The 17,922-nt window shown below is 41.3% G+C and overlaps 1 protein-coding gene across 1 annotated transcript in view; it reads right to left on the bottom strand.

The window, feature by feature from the left end:
• Nucleotides 1-3,367: 3,367 nt before the first annotated feature.
• Nucleotides 3,368-17,922, bottom strand: part of LOC149184043 (zinc finger CCCH domain-containing protein ZFN-like) — a 106,016-nt gene continuing 91,461 nt past the window's right edge. Inside the window, exons 5-6 of the mRNA XM_089417378.1 lie at nucleotides 4,594-4,944; nucleotides 3,368-4,348 (exon numbers count right to left, since the gene is read on the bottom strand). Coding sequence (XP_089273504.1) covers nucleotides 4,007-4,348; nucleotides 4,594-4,944 — 693 coding nt within the window. The 3' untranslated portion in view covers nucleotides 3,368-4,006. The remainder of the gene's footprint in view (nucleotides 4,349-4,593; nucleotides 4,945-17,922) is intronic.

The raw sequence follows: 17,922 nt of genomic DNA, 5'->3' as shown, positions 1-17,922 counted from the left end.
TCTCTTCGAATAAGGTTAGGACTTTTCCTCAAAGAGAGATTGAGAGATAACAATGTTGACAAGTTAACAATCAAATTTCATAGAATATCAGACTCCATATGAGTTGCCATAAAAGTAGGGCTTATTTTAAGGCAACCCAGGGTTGCACTAGACTTTTGCAATTTGCATGCACATAGAGGATATGATTAGGAGCGTGCAACAAGACACCAAGACCATGCATGTGAATGTGTGCACTCAGTTACCTTTGAGCTCCTAATATCACCAAATGTCAAAACAATGGGGGGGAGATTCCTATAGAAAACTTTTGACACTGAGAGAGAGATTCCTAAAGAAAACTACGTTTTGAAGTACTTCAAATTCAGTAATGGTAGAAAAATGAAACTTATCATAAAATCTAACACTGATAGGGGTTTAGAAAAAAATATAACTACCGTTTAAGAACATACGAGCTCATAGAAAGATTCTCAATAACATGAATGCAATACATCCTCGTTATAATTTGTTGTTTTTGAAATGGGGCAACGTAAACAAATCAATTTGAAAAAATATGTAAGCCAAGGTGTGATATCCTCATCCTGAGCCTTCTGTATATGACCCAATCATGGTGACTTTCAAGGCATAGTTGCCAAACTGCCAAATAACAATATGGATATAGATACAACACAATAAAAATGCATATCGAAAAAATCAAATACAACCCAAATACAAGAATATACATCTCACAAATATGAAAGACATGCAGATTTTTTCCAAATTTTAGAAAATTAAAAAATTTAGATAGACAAAATTAAAAAAATATATGCTATAAAATTATAAACAGTCCAAAAAGTTAAACTAGCAACCCTTTTCTATATTTTTGAGAAACACGTGATATATTATTTCATGAAACAAAGACTCACTTCATGAAATAAAGAGAGTTGCAAATATCTAACAATAGGATTAAAAGGAGATTCCCGTCACTAATCCAAAAATTAACACGTGAGATTGTGCCCAACAAGAAGGGAGCCAATATCTTTACGAAAACATAGAGATTGGCAATTAAAAAACCTCAATTCCCCTAATAAGCTAAGAGGGTATGGTTGCTCACGAAAAGCAGCATCCTATTGATATTTCCGCAAAAAAATCCAATAGCAGAGACCTGAACTGTGTCATAACAATTTGCAGTTATCCTTAATCATCCAAGTGTTCCCAAAGAGAGACACTTTTCAAGAATTGAGCTGTAAAATAATAGTTAAATTCACCCCAAAACCATGTCCATTTTTTTTTGCAGATGAGCACCTCTGAAACACATGCTTAATCATTTCATCCCTATCACAAAACATGCATGCAGTGTTTATGACACCAAAATTTTGAAGCTTGGTCTTAACAGCCAAGCCTTGCTAGAGCATAAGCCACTCCAATACTCTATACCAGAAAGAAGAATAAGACTTGTAAATATATCAGCACCTCCTTAACCAACAAGCTTCAAGACTGTCAAGCCCCCACCTTTTGTCAACTGTGGAACAACTTCAGAGATATGTCTTTACAAGGTCACAAAGGTCCTTCGGTACATTGATGTAGAATGGCTTCCCATTATTCTATCTCCAACTGTCCAAATGGGACCTAACCAGGATTTGGAACCATGAGGATAATGGCATACTAGGCATGACTGTTCAGTGCTTCTGATTTTTCATTTTTCAGTGCCCCTTCCTTGGGTTAATCTTCAATTTTTTCTAAGAATTCCCTACAATAGTGTGTTTATGCTCATACCATAGATTACAGTCAATAGTACTTACAAACACGACAATATACAATCGTATCTCCTAGCCATACTTCTCCCTCATACACCAAGGACTTGTACTGTCATATCTTGGAACTAGGCTTTAAAGTGGTCGACCCACTAACTTTAAAAGTTTGTTAACGACTTTAATATGATTTTGTGAAACTATGCTAACCAGATAATGTGAGGCATTCCATGTAGCAAATCTACTATAAGGAGACATGCAAGGAAGATATTATAGTCGTTCAGGAGACAGATTTTAACAGTGAAAGAAACTTGGTTACAAGGGAAGAAATTCATGACGACATTTTGTTTGGTCGTGCAATCCATCGTAAATAATTCACTCTCTCTATGCATGTTGATAATGTCTGTGCAATACTAGAAAATGGAGAAATGACACTGACAGAAAATCTTCAGATGGAATGTTCATTCCTCCAATCCATCGTAAATAATTGACGCTCTCTGTGCATGTTAATAATGTCTGTGCAATGCCCACAGGGTGGGGCCTGTTGGTGATTGAATGTTCTGTTAAGGCACTCGTTTGTAAAGGTCAGTGGTAACCGGTTCAAACCCCTTGGGTGAGCCCATCGAGTAACTCTGGCTTACCTTGTTCAGTATGGTTTGCAGGCTGGCCAGGAGGGTTTTTCTTGGCAGCGGTGCAATCTGATCATGGGTGACAGCTATGATTATATGGTTCTGGTTACTGATTTCCCCCCTCATATTATTAAAAATTAAATTAAATTAAATAATGTCTGCAATACTAGAACATGGAGAAAGTAAGCTGACAGAAATTATTTGGATGTAATGTTCATTCCTCCAAACATCATTGTGTCAATACCGAGTACAAAAAGTTGCGTCTCCAACTCGGCTTTGACTATTTCTATAGAGCTATTTTACATAGTAAGTTTATGCAATTCCCTCGTGAACTTTGAGATTATCCACTGAATGGAATATTAAACAAGATAAAATTGGTAGGTGCCATGTTTGTAACTAACTACATTAGAAGATCAAGATTTAACAATTGATTTTGAGGATGGTATTGCTCTATGAAACACTACCAACAACAAAATATAAGCTTCAATGTGGTTCTAAAGATATAGTAATGGCCCAAAACTAGAGACCAAATTAAGCTCAACACCTAGTTTGAAAAATACTCAGAACCATGGGAGATAGGCCGTAAGGCTTAAAGGCAATAATCATGCTTACCAGATATGTCTGCGCTGTTCAATTATACTCTACTATTAGAAATCTTTGAAATATATAATAGAGACATATTCTTGTGTACCAAACATTAGCTAAAACGTAGATAGCTGAAGTTTGGCAAAATGATGGTGCTAACATTAGGAAAATATATCTTCGAAGTACCCAAGCAATTAAATATATACAAATAGCAAATATTTCTAGCTAGTGATCATGACAACTATACCTGCAAGAACTGCAATTTTCTCTACTGAAGAGGCTATATGGCATCTTGATGAATAAGAAATGTCCTTTCCTTTATAGGGATTAAAATGCATGTCAAACCATGAGAATTAAAGGAACAATAGTCAATGAAATAGCAGCTTTTGTATCTTTCCATGCCAAGACAATTTTCAACAATGCACATAATTAGAATATGCTAAATATATCTTACAACAATGGACACAAGCTGCTTAAAACATATACCTCATGAATAGTATTTATCAAGAAAGGAGTGAGCAATCAGCTCTAATTGAGAAGAAAATTAAATATCATAAGCTAAACTACTGTCCTGTTCTTGGATGATGCTCTGGCCCTGGAAATTTTGTTTCAAAAAATTGGATCACACCCCAATAAAGGTTCATTCAAATGGGCTGTGTGATGCTTGCAGAAAAGAGGGCAGCAAAAATGAGAAGCGGATTTAACTGAGAAACAAACTAATCCAGATTGGGATACTTCACAAAGTAAATGTTAAAGCATTCATTCATCTGGTCTTGGTATTATTCCACATGGTATAAATTCACAGGCCAGGCAGACCTGTAAATTTTTAGCAAAACCACGGGGGTCTTCATGGCTTGTGTTCCAGCCTTATTTGACCGTGCACCATGTGATGAGCAAATAATGAAAGACAGGAATCATTGGGATCTACAAATTTTTGGGTACTTGAAAACTGCAAGCAATTCAGCCTTGCAAACTATAATTTTTCACTCAAAGGCCGGAAATTCCAGCTCCAACTAGCAGTCTCCGCAATCATCACAAACCTAAAAAAAATGTTAGCCTGAGGAAATCTCAAGCAGACTCAGATAAAACAGCAGCAACAGAGTTTGATGTATCTGCTTCTTTTTCACCCACTGGACCATCAGTAGTTGAATGGTGCTTGAAGCTAGCTGATTCTTCTAATCTTGAAGATTGACCTTTCACCGCCAAGGCTGCCTGTGAATTTTCTGAAGAACTGGATCGAACAAGCATCCTTGGGGGGGAGCTACCTCTTGAATATGGGGCTACTGGTTGTTCAGAAAGTGAAGAAGCTGATGGGCTGTAACTTACACCACCCAATGGATGATCAAACTTGCAAGCAGGCCCAAACTTACAAATACCATAACGGCTGTAGAATGTGCATGCTGGTTGATCCTATTACCACAACAAATATTTAAAAAAGACAATAAGCAAGTTTGTACATGAAAAACAGGAAAGAAAATACTTTACTAGCAATATTGCCTGTTGTATCTGCTTTATTTTTATTTTCTGACCAGAATTGACACCAATAAAAAAACAACATCCATTAGCTAGAAAATTATGCAGGCCACTTCGGCTTCACTTTGCATTTACCTGAGACAAACTACTATGCATTTCTAGAGATGTAGTTAAGAACTCACAGGTCTCAAGGGAAGCCCAATTGGACTAAGCACACATGTTGGTGATTGTGCAACTCTCTCTTTTGGGTGATGATATTTGCAGGTAGTTCCAAATTTGCAGTCCCCTGTTTTCATGTAATATTGACAGTCTGGCTGGCCATATCTTTCAGGAAATGATTCTTTCTGTCCAACAGAAGGCTGAGCTTGTACTGTTGGAAGTACCATAGCCGCAGAACCAGCCTGTATATGTGGAGTAACAGCACTTTGAACACCACTGGCAGATGAGTCACTCTGTTGAAATGACTTATATCCGACCCCTGTTCCCAGAGGCTGTTGATGCCTTTCAGGTGATAGCAAGGGACTTAGAGGACCCTGATGCAAAACCACAAAAGTCATCAATGATTGAAACTGTGTCTTAATAGATGATAGCTTGCCAATGATAAGTCATGAAATCATACTGGTAATATTAAATTTTAACATTTCTACTAGCAAGCAAAATTCTAAGTTTTAGTGCTAATTTAATGGTTTCCACAAACCAATCTCCACTTGAAATTCAAAAGCAATGAAAGAAACCCACTTTAAGATAGGAAAAGCCTCCTTTAAAATTGAGGAACTGGCCATTACCTTAAACAATATAAAAACCATTATTGCAACAAAACAAAAACAGTTCTGCAAAAACTGATGTGCTAGAAGAAAGACGTTAAAAGATTAGCCACCACTAGTTAGTTAAAAGATAAGCGTAACTATTATACCAGCTGTGCTGAATATATATTCTTCTGCACGTTAAGATGTATTGATACCTATGGAAAAACTTGGTTTCTTCGCAGGAAGGAAAACGTGAATCAAAAGAAAACAATAACCCTTTTAAAGGATTCATACATGATGAAAACTTAATTATGTCCATTTTTGTATCTTATCATCAAAAACAGTTTGTTGTCAAGGATAAAGTTGAGCAAAGATGTAGCCAAACATATTGTTGAGCAAGGCCAAATTAAGTTTTTTGGTTTCATTTTTGAAAAAGCTGCATCTCATATTTCATTCCTGCTCACAGAGATACATAATGATAATACATATAATACATTAGATAGATGAAGCAGAGACATGTGAGTTTACCCTCCCAAAATAGCTAAGAAGATCCAACATGTTTGCTTTGGCACCCACTGCAAGTCCAATTCTTCCACAAAAATTCATATTGTCAGATGGTTCTGAACAGATAAATTTTATCTGTAAGTCTGTAATTCACCCAAGTGAATCATGGGAGCATCTCCATTAGAGGTTGCCCAGCAATGCAATTTCCATAAGGAAATGCCCATTAAGTGTATGGTGACCCATTTTGCTCTTTCCTACTTGCCTAATCATCCATTTGTCCCTGCCTATCACCCCTTTCCAGTAGGAAGCCACAATGAGTGGACCAATCCAAGTTACGGGGATACCAATACAAAACTGGAATGGATATCTAAAAAAAATTGAAAAAATTTAAATTGATGTCTAAATAAAGCAAATGTAAAAACACATACTATATAGAGAGAGAGAGATACATATCCATTTACAAATTAAAATTCGCCCAAAGGGTTTGGATACAATGGTAATGAGTGAGGTGTTTTTCTTTGTTCCTGTGAGGGCTTTCTTGAAGCCATGGGGTTACCTTGAGGTAGTGGCTGAATGTGCAGTTGCACCTAGAGGGACTATATTAACAATATTTTGACCTGTGCACACATGAGTGGATCAAAACCCGCACCCATGTCCTTCAACATTAAGCCCAAAGGGTTTGCATTCAATGCTGAGAGTGAGGAGGTTTTCACCATTCGGGAGGATTTAATTCCCAATAGGACTTTTCTTGGAGCCATGGGGTCATCTTGAGATAGTGTCAAACATGTGGCTGCACCCAAAGGAATTATATTATGATCCCATGTCTAGCGCACACATAGGTGTATCAAAACCCCCTACCATGCCCTCCTACGTTTTGTTCATACGGATTGAATCCATTGGTGAGGAGCAAGGATTCTTTTCACCATTGAGAAAGGTTCAATTCCCATGAGGACTTTTCTTAAGGCATAGGGTCATCTTGACATAGTGGTTGAATGATCCAAATTGGATCATCATATATTTTGTATCTATCTTGGTAGGTTTTGAGTGGAAAATTGGAGGAATTGGCATGAAAGGCCAATTTTGTTAAATTTCCATGAAACTCTGCAACTACTTGGATGAATAACTGAAAACTAGTTTACTTTCACCAGAGTTTCTGAACAATTCATAAGCAGCAGAATAAAAACACATCACTTAAATTGACAGACTTGTTTTCTCAGGAATCCGCACAGGGAAAACCTGCTTCCTTGATGTGGAATTTTATTGATTGACTTTGAGCAATTGGATCTATTGCAAAGCAATTTGTCTCTCTATCTTTGGGAAAGTGTTCTGCTGCTTCTCATAAATCTTAAGCTGATACAATTGATCTCGGCTTGCCTTGATCACTGCTTGATCTAGGCCCTCTAGCTCAGAACTGATCCTCTCTTGCCTCCTTGACTTACGCTGCAAAACCTTCTCTTCGTCTCCTGATCTTTGCACATTAGTGGCTCCATAATCCTTGTGCACTAGGTCCCTATTTCCTAGCGCACATGAGCCCTATTCTCTAGCGCAGATCAACTCCTTTTTTATAGGGAGAATCCCTATTTCCTTGTGCACATCCTGCCTCCTATTTCTTAGGATCCCAGCTCCTCAGACCTGCGCACAATCAATCTCCTATTTTCTAGCGCACTTGTGATCTCCTATTACTTAGGACATAAGTTTTGTGCTCTCCACAATCAAAGTCTCTCTCACAAACTCGTGAGTTGTGTTGTCTCACAAACCTTATGCACAAAACCATGATTTTTTGTGCCTTCATCCTCCTCTTTATAGGCCCAATTCGAGCATGCAAGGAAATCTACTTCAAATTTAAAACTCGAGTTTTGATTGACAAGTTAACTAGGAGTGACACTCTTTCTCTCTCCAATCAACACTAGAGTTCTTAACTCATCCTTCGATCAATCAAGACTGAAGACTAACTCGCTCTAACTGAACTTGTAACTACCACCTCGTTCTATAGTCAAACTGATGAAGACTCCACTTAACTGAAGCTCCAACTCTACGCATGTAAACTTGATGATTATTCCAATAAACTGGAAATAACTTACCCTAACTGAATTCTAACTCATGAGCTCGCACTAATACTGGGAGAAGGATAATTCGAGGTCTTCCCTAGCAAAGGCACAAGCCATAAGACCTTGCTTGCTACATTTTCAACAAATTTTACTAGTAGTTCCCAATTTCAAAAATTGGCATTTGAAACCTTTCAAAGTCATTTTGAGGAATCAAATGGCATTTTTTGGGGTTGCAATGTTTGAAACTTGTGCCCACACCCTTGACATTGATCTATACACCGAGATGTTAATTTTAGGTATGTTATATGCTTAGAGCAATTTATTTCAATTTTCACAGTTAGCTCAATATCTTTTCCAGATTAGCAATCAACATCAGCATAATAGTAAATTGCAAATAGAACATAAACATAAATCGCAGAAGACAAGCCAAGACAACAGGACACAAGATGTGGCACTAGCCAAGGACAACCCCAATGTGGGGAACCCTTGATCAATTCTTCTTATATGTTCTTCAATAGTTCAGCAGAGAGAGAGGGAGAGAGTACATATACAACAGAAGTCAACACTTCGACTTATCTAAATAAGAGCATAGATCATCTCTAAGAAGATGATACATGAGGTAGCTAAACTTAGTTGAAGACATGCTACTTCAACTGATTCTCCAAGGTGACTCCATCACCATGTTGCACCTCATCATCATGTTGCTCTTCACTGTGCTACACCATGCTGCACCCATCATCATTACGTTGCATCTCATCAGACTGTATGCATCACTGTACTGCCACATTATGCTGAGCTTTCTATTGCACTATGCTGCACCCAAATGCATGCTGCAATACCTCATCATCCCGCTGCAGCAGTACCTCATCATCCTGCTGCTTCTCGCACCATGCTGCATCCAACTGCTGCATCTAGATATGTAGTTGCATCCATGGGTTGTCTCTAAAGATGTTGCATCAACCATATAGTATCCAACCATTATGCTGCATCTCCTAGAATGTTGTCCACCTTCTGCATAAGGAGGGGCATTACTTCTGTCATGCTACTAGCCTCCTTGTCATGTTGTCACACTGCCTTAGCTGCTGGCTATGGCCTATGGCCTAGCCCAGCAGTTAGATAGACTATGATCCCACAGTCCTAGGATACACACAAGGCTGTCATCAACATGTGCAGTGCTGATATAGGAGTTTCTTCTCATCAAAGTAGGGAGGTTTCACATTGCTGTAGCAGTTCCTTTAGCCAACATATTATAGCCCTTCTAAACTGCTGATAAGAACCTCAAGTGACAGTGAATAGAATCTCTTCATAAGACATCTGAAGTGACCTCTCCTTTCAGCGTGGCTGGTCTTCAGGACTGCAGCCAAGATGTGCACCTAAAACACATTCTTAGAACTGTTAGCAGATGTCTCTTTCTAACAGCGGATAGGAGGTGTAGAAGACTGCAGCTAGGGCTTCATTTGCAACTTGTATGGATACCTTCTTGCTGCATTGAGGAGCCTTCTTTAAGGACAAAGAAGACCTGCGGCTAAGGCATGAAGGACCTGCAGCTAGGACAAAATAGAACTGCGCATTAGGGCAACGTGTATAGGCCTTAATTCTCCCTGCTTGGACTACGGCTTGGCATCCTTTAGACAGCATGTATTGGAGCTTCTTTACTGCGGTTAGGGTATCCCTTTAGGTTGCGTCTAAGGGCTGTCCCAAACCTTTCCAAAATAACATATAGTTCTGGGCATGACAGCGTTTAGCTAGGGCATCATAAGACTGCATTCAGGCTTCATGCTTAGGCTCCTTTTCCTCCTGCATCTAGGGCTTCCTCCTCTTAGACTTCTCTTCCACTAAAACCCAAAACAAGTGGAGAGAAATCAAGAGTGAAGTGTGTGATCAAATGACTATCAAGTCACCTCCTTTTATACTAAAACGTTGAGCACATGTGGGCGTTATTTGGTTACTGGCCGACCTTGACGAATTGTCCCATAACACAAATAAATTCATATCTCCATGAACACTTACCGGAATCGGATGATCTTTAGATCAATCCTACACCTCTCGATGAGAGGGGTCCAAGAAAAATATCAACTGCCATAAATAAGATGACCCACATGGAATTTGGCCCTAGTTGCCAATTTTAACAATCCCTCTCAACTAGGGAGAACTCCATCTGCTGATCCATCTGCCAGACTGTACTATCTCTGTCATCAGAGCCCTGCACTGCTCTGCTCTGCTGACCTATGAAGAAGTAGAATTGATTGAGAATGTCTCATACCATTCTCTACTAACCCGAACTCAGTCCCATATAAAGAGAGTGCTCAATAACGCTCTTACTGACCCAAAGTCAGATCCAAAGAGTGTGACATACTACTCTTACTGATCCCAGATCAGTTCCAAGAGAGTGTGAGCTATATCACTCTTACTGACCCGAAGTCAATTCCAAAGAGTGTGTCATACCACTCTTACTGATCCTAGATCAGTTCCAAGAGAGAGTGAGTTATATCACTCTTACTCACCCGAAGTCAGCTCCAATTGATCCCAAATCAATGTCGATCATCCTAGCATAGAGAGTACGGTAGATACACGATGCATCCATCAGTACTACTATGGTCCCTAACCTCGTTTCCCTACTCATTGACCAAATGAGAGGTACTTCCCATGAGTCCCAAATTGCATGGGTAGGATGCTTCGACAGGAGAAACACTCATCCTTTCCATAAATCACCACGGGGTATCACAGGGGGAGGTTGAACCATTCACCCTGTACACACCACACCACTAGGGGAGGGTGAGTCGCCCTATGGTCGCTTGTTACTCCAAGAAGTACCCCAAGCCCCCCGGAGCTCCCAGAACTCAATGCATGCATCATACAGGACCCTCATACGAGGGTCTCTCAACGACTCCAAGTCGTTCTTGGAAAGTCACAAATTTGACCTTTCCCAGGAGCTTCAATAGAATGTCAGTGACCTACACATCAGTCCCAATGCGATGGAGCCTCCTTGCTCATTGTTGATTTGGAGTAGCATCGGATGTGCTCTAGCCACGAAATTTGGTGGAGAGGTTGGGGAACATGAGATCTCTAATACCCAGAAAGGGTTTGGGTAGATTCTAAACAGATCAGGAGATATTAAAATAATTAATATTTTTAATGGAGTCCCTAAGTCTAAACTTAGGGAAAATAAAATATTAGTGTGTATTAATATGAATCTGTGTTAGTGGTCCAAAAGACATGGATCAAGCCAGATCTAATCTTAGCCGTTGATTATGGATTTAATCTCGGTCGTTGATCTGTCAACAGGAAAAGTATAAGAGGAGGCTTGAGGGTCACTTGGAGAGGCACACCAGATGATCAGTCATTCTATTCTCTAGAGTGGGGTTTGCTAAGAGAGATAGAATCAATGAATGGGAGAGCAGCTGAAGGGCATTGAGTACAGAGAAATAGAGAAGAGATTGTGCCGGGAGAGCAGCGCAGCAGCCAAGGAGGGTGATGCAGAGCCAGCAAGGGCTCACGCAGGGCCACGCAGAGGCAGCCAAGTGCTATGCAGAGCACCAGAGGGGCTAGCGCAACCGACGCAAAGGCTCCCAGAGCTGACGCAAGGCCTCTTGGGGCTGACGCCGGCCTAGAAAGGCTGACGCAGGGCCATTGTGAGACAAAGAGGGGCTAACGCAGTCTAGTTTGGGCAAACACTGGGGTTGCAAAGCAATTTTGTGATGAGGAGCTGCCGAAAGGGTTTTCCGGGGTTTCAGCCAGGAGATTTCTCTCAAACTGTGAGGTATAGCTGCTAAGGAAATTCTCTGTTGGGTAGGCCAGTTTCGGCACCTCGATTGTTCTCTGATATTGCTTAATACAAAAACCCTCAGATAGCTGCACCCATTTTCCCACATTGGGTTTTCTGGGGACATTGGTCCAAAAATAATGGTGTCATGTGGTGTGTTTGTTCTTGTTTCTTTTAGTAGTTGATTTGTAATATGTTGAGCATGCACTGGAGTTTATTTTCAGTATTTACTTTGTAACTAACTTGTTAAAGAAAAATAACAAGTAGGTAGGAATAAATCAGAAAAAATGCATGAAGGGTTTCTAAACTAAGTAAACTTAGAAACTTCAACATGGTATCAGAGCGTGATTACAGATCATAGGAGGACTAAAAGACATCAGCCAGCCAGAGCCATGCAAAAGAAGCTAGGAGCTACGTAGAGCCTCAGAGAGGCCACCGTCGCTGACGTAGAGGGCTAGAAGGCTAATGCAGGGCATCCCAGGGCTGACGCAGACCCATCTGGGGTGACGCAAAGCCAGCGTGAGGCAGAGAGGGGCTGACGCAGTTCACAGAGAGGCAGTTGCTGGAGTCTAGAAGGCTGCAGAAATATTGCAGAGTGGAGTTGGTGAGGTATTGTAGTCTGAACAGTGCCTGACTATAGCAAGGCCAGAGGAGTTGTTACCGAGGGTTTCTAGCCGAGGAACCTGGATCAGCAGTGCAATTGTACAAGACGATCAGAGTAGGGGGCATCTCGACAAGCGACAGAAGGATTTCCAGGAGGGAAATCAGGACTCAGAGGGAGTCTAGAAGAGAACTTCCAGACGAGAAGAAGAGACTCAGAGGAGTCAAACAGAGAACTTCCAGGAGGGAAGTAGAGGAGCATCATGGCACTACACGGGGTAAGGGACTAGGATAGACTGGATGGAGCATCGAACTTCTCACTCTGGAAGGCTAGAATCTTATCAGTGCTTGACAGGAATCATGTCAAGAACTTTGCCTTGAAGACGACAGCTAACCCAGTCGAACCAAATGATAATGACAAGTACGAAGAGGCGATGGCGAAGGCCAAGTGCAATATCCTTGACGGGGTCAAGGATCATGTGGTACCACATATAGCCGAGAAAGAAATGGCAGTTGAGATGTGGGAGGCTCTCAAGAACCTGTACCAGCATACTTCTGTGCAGAGAAGAACGTTGCTCGAGAACCAGATGAGGTCGTATTAGATGAAGAAGGGTCAATCAATTGACACCTTCCTCGAAGGACTGAATGAGATCCGAGACCAGTTGACTGCTATAGGAGCGACACCAGATCAGGAGCTTATGGTGAGGACAACCCTAAATGTTGTCTCAGAAGATTGGGAAGTGTTTATCCAGAGTATCCTGGGCAGAGGGACTCTCCTACCTTGGGACGAGATGTGGGCAGCGCTTCACCAAGAAGAGATCAGACGGCAGTCGAAGACAAGTAACAGCAGCAAAGGAATCAAAGTTCAGCAGGAGGAGGAGGATGTGGCCCTAGCATTTGAGAGAAAGCAGGAGAAGCGGAAGAAGAAAAATCTCTCCAAGATCAAGTGCTTCCACTGCGAGGAGATGGGTCATTATGCGACCCAGTGCCCAAGGAAGAAGAGTAAGGGAGAGTCTTTCGAGACTAAGGCAGCGCCAGCACGGGCAGAGAAGGAAGTTTTGACAGACAATGATTGTGCCATGAGTGCACACATGCCACTTGAGCGAAAGTGGGGAGACATCGAGCTGTAGTCAGGCAGACTACAGGTGATAAGGGGCGGGATCCTTGAGGTACCCAGCCTCTTGGATTAGACCTTGCTACAGGAGCCCCAATGGGGAGTAGCATAACTGGCTGAGTGGATAGAGACGAATGTGGATGGAGCAGCACAGAGAGCTACAGTGCAAGAGTGCTGAGACAGCGCAGAGCTAGCAGGCTGCAGCAGTGCGAGAGGCACAGGAGTGTTGCACCAGTGCAGGACGACACAGAGAGGTGTGCAATGGTGTGAGACGTACGAGAGTTGTAGCAACGCAGAGGTCAGAGAGGGAGCACTTGTCAGCGATAGAGGGAGCTTCAGCATCAGTGGGTGTTTCTAGCCCAACAAGGAGGTCAATTGGGAGATCAGTTACTTACTTCTCAGTAACTGAGTTGCAATGCAGCAGCGGGAAGCACAATGCAACACGATGAGAGGAGGTGCAGTGCAGATGCAGTGCTGGGAAGAAGGACCAGCAGCAGCACGGATGCAGAGGGAGTTGTCGTACAGATGCAACAGTGGTAGTGGTAGAACCATGGGCAGCAGTATAGGAGGCAGTAGTGCAGAGGATGTTGGGCAGGAAGGCCTAGCATCAGCACAGATACCGATGTCGGATGATCAGAGTATTATTCAGTGAGGAGTATTGCTAGAGCACAGTCCTTGCTAAGAGGGAGTGTTGATTTAGGGTAGCATTAGATGTGTTCTAGCCACAAAATTCGGTGGAGAGGTTGGGGCACATGAGATCTCCAATACCCAGAAAGGGTTTGGGTAGATTCTAAACAGATCAGGAGATATTAAAATAATTAATATTTTTAATGGAGTCCCTAAGTCTAAACTTAGGGAAAATAAAATATTAATGTGTATTAATATGAATCTGTGTTAGAGTGGTCCAAAAGACATGGATCACGCTAGATCTAATCTTAGTTGTTGATTAGGGACTTAATCTCGGCCGTTGATATGTCAACAGGAAAAGTATAAGAGGAGGCTTGAGGGTCACTTGGAGAGGCACACCAGATGATCAATCATTCTATTCTCTAGAGTGGAGTTTGGTAAGAGAGATAGAATCAGTGATCGGGAGAGCAACTGAGGGGCATTGAATACAGAAAAACAGAGAAGGAAGAGATTGTGCCGAGAGAGCAGCACAACAGCCAAGGAGGGTGATGTAGAGCCAGCAAGGGCTCACGCAGGGCCACGCAGAGGCAGCCAAGTGCTGCGCAGAGCACTAGAGGGGCCAGCGCAGAGACTCCCAAAGCTGACGCAGGGCCTCCTGGGGCTGATGCAGGGCCAGCGTGAGACAGAGAGGGGCTGACGTAGTCCAATTTGGGCAGACGCTAGGGTTGCAGAGTAGTTTTGTGCTGAGGAGCTGCCGAAAGGGTTTTCCGGGGTTTTAGCCAGGAGATTTCTCTCAAACTGTGAGGTATAGCTGCTAATGAAATTCTCTGTTGGGTAGGCCAATTTCGACACCCAGATTGTACTCTGATATTACTTAATAAGAAAACCCTCAGATAGTTGCACCTGTTTTCCCACATTGGGTTTTTCCAGGGACATTGGTCCAAAAATAATGGTGTCATGTGGTGTGTTTGTTCTTGTTTCTTTTAGTTGCTGCTCTGTAATATGTTGAGCATGCACTGGTGTTTATTTTCAGTATTTACTTTGTAAATAACTTGTTAAATAAAAATAACAAGTAGGTAGGAATAAATCATAAAAAGTGCATGAAGGGTTTCTAAACTAAATAAACTTAGAGACTTCAACACTCATCGATGTACCATATCCCAGATAAAGTGGTACCTGGCGTCTATATGCTTGGAGCGATCATAGAATACGGGATTCCTCAACAACGAATCTCCCTCTGGTTGTCACAGAAGATCACAGTGGTATCCATCATGTGTCTAAACAGCTCATTGAAGAGCTTTCTCAACCAGGCAGCTTCTCACAAGGTCATACTCGTAGCTATGTATTTAGTCTCAACAGTGCTCAAAGAAACCGTCTTCTGCTTCTTGCTCATCCAGGATATCGTAGCAAAACCCAAAGAGAACCAACACTCAGAAGTGCTCTTGCGATCCTCCACACTGCCTGCCCAGTCAGCATTCGAATAATCATACAGCTTCACATTTTCAGTAGTGTATCTCAATCCATGAGAAATTGTGCCCAGAAGATATCTCAGAAGATTCTTGGCACCAATCCAGTGAGGCTCAACCATATATGAGCTCAACATGCTAACTGCAAAACATATATCCGGACGGGAGTTGACCAAGAACATCAATGATAGAATGAGTTTATGAAACTCAGGAGGCATTTCCCAAATCAGGTCCGGCATCCCTACCACATAACTTCTGAAAGTTAAGCTCCATCAAGGTAGTTACGGGCTTGCAGTTCACCATTCCAAATCCAGAATCCAAACCCCTCTTACTTTTGCAAATGAGAGGCTTTGCACCTATCAGAAAGAGGTCGTCCTCAGAAGGTGCCAGTATGAGAGGTCTATCATCCACAACCTTCAAGCAAAGGTTTGGATCGGCTTCACTCCTAGTGAATGTCAGCTTCATCGAACAACGATCAATCCTCTCGTATCAAGCTCGGGATGTTAGCTCTAAATCATAGAGAGCTTTCTTCAACTTGCATACATGAGATTCCTAATCATGAATCTCAAGCCCCTCGGGTTCTTCCAAACTTGTGGACCTGCTACATGAGTGGAATGGTCCCCTTGTAAGATTTTCCTTTGGTACATCTCGGACATGTACCTTCATGCTCTTCTTGAATTCAGGCACCCCTATCACCGTCTGACTCACATCGAGTAGGGCCCCATAATAAGTAGACCTCCAGTGCTATAGTGAGATGTGTCCACTGACATGGTCCCCAATGGACTTCCTGCAACTTGATACAAATAGCCAATCCTGAACTCAAGGATAAAAGCATCTTTGAAAATTCTATTTTCAAACACATACCTTTCCATCGATGAATGCCACCCTGAAACCTTTGACTTCCATTGCCGAAATGGACACCCGATTCTTCTTGCGATCAGGTACATAAAGAGCTTCTTTTAAATGAATCAAGTTATCCTCATTTAATTGAGAGGTCACATTATGTTAGGAAACCAACTCACAAAAAGATAGAAAAGATAGATCAACGCCTTAGAATTCGGCCTCTTTGAGGGGGCAACCTCCTTTACATTACACAAATGAACAATTCTTGGATGATACAAATGACTAAACCTCCCTTCTATATATAGGAGTCTAAGGGGTCATAATATAATCAAACCAACATAACAGTAATAACATAAAGGCACAATAATAATAATAGTGGGTTTCTATGGGGCACACTAATAACAATATGGGGATAATAGCGGCACAATAATAACAATAAGGGATACAATGATAATAGTAATGGGGGAATCACTAGTATTATAGGGACCTAACATGCCCCTCTCCTTCCGAAAAGCATGTTCCTCAACGCTTGAGTAGTTCTAGATGCTTTTGTATAAAATTCTCATCCTCCCATGTGGAATCTTCAGCAGATAAGTTCTTCCACCTGATGAGATACTCCGAAATTGATCGATTTCGTAGTTGTCGAGTTCTTGTTTCTGTGATTGCTTCCAGTTCCACTATGATTTTTCCTTCCTCGTCAAGTTCTAGCAATATTGTTTGAACTGAGAGCTTGTCACCTATAACCTTCTTTAAACATGATACATGGAAAACTGGGTGCACTCGGGAAGCTATAAGAAGCTCCAATTTGTATGCCATTGTACCAATCTTTTGCAACACCTTGTACGGACCATAATACTTTAGTGATAATTTATTATCCTTCTTAACTTGCTTGAGGGACATTTGTTTATATGGTTGTAGCCGTAGGAATACCCAGTCACCTACATCAAAACTTCTTTCGCTACAATGTTGATCTGCCTGTTGTTTCATTCTATTTTGTGCCAACGTGATGTTATCCTTTAAGAGTTGAAAAACATGTTGTTGATGCTTGATGTGATGTTCCACTGCTTGAACCTTACAATTTTCTCTTCAATATGATGTGATGGATGGTGGATGATATCCATAAAGTGCCATAAATGGGGTCATTTTTGCTGCAATATGGAAGGAAGTGTTATACCACCATTCAACCAGAGGTAACCATTTGACCCATTGTCTTTGTTTATCAGATGCAAAGCAACGAAGATATCCTTCCAAACATTTGTTTACTATCTCAATTTGCCCATCAGATTGAGGATGATAAGATGAGATATGACCTAACTAAGTACTGAGACAAGAAAATAATTCTGTCCAAAAATTTCCAGTAAAAATGGGATCTCTGTCACTTACAATAATCTTTGGGTTTCCATGTAACTTTAGAATTGTTTCCATAAATGCAATAGAAATTGTACTAGTTTTAAATGGATGCGATAATGCACAAAAATGTGCATACTAGTTAAGTCTGCCAACTACTACCATGATGACACTCTTTCCTTCGGACTTGAGTAAACCTGTGATAAAATCCATTGAAACCTCCTCCCAACGTTGGCTTGGAATGGATAAAATCCATTGAAACCTCCTCCCAATGTTGGCTTGGAATGGATAAGAAGTGTCTTCCCATTAGGTAGGGTCGCCATTTCTTAAGTGTGTGTAATATTGCCAACATTTCCTTCTCATAAATAGCTTTGTGTAAATATTTTCCTTTGATTGGACGACTTTTGAAAGCAATGGGTCTTTCATCTTGCATTAAAACAACACCAATTCCAT

The sequence above is a fragment of the Pinus tabuliformis genome, chromosome 3_2 (genome assembly GCF_031772625.1).
Source record: "Pinus tabuliformis cultivar Carrire ecotype Pingquan chromosome 3_2, CPIR1, whole genome shotgun sequence".
NCBI lineage: Eukaryota > Viridiplantae > Streptophyta > Pinopsida > Pinales > Pinaceae > Pinus > Pinus tabuliformis.
Note: the sequence above shows the minus strand (reverse complement) of the source record. Positions and strands in the feature narration are given on the sequence as shown.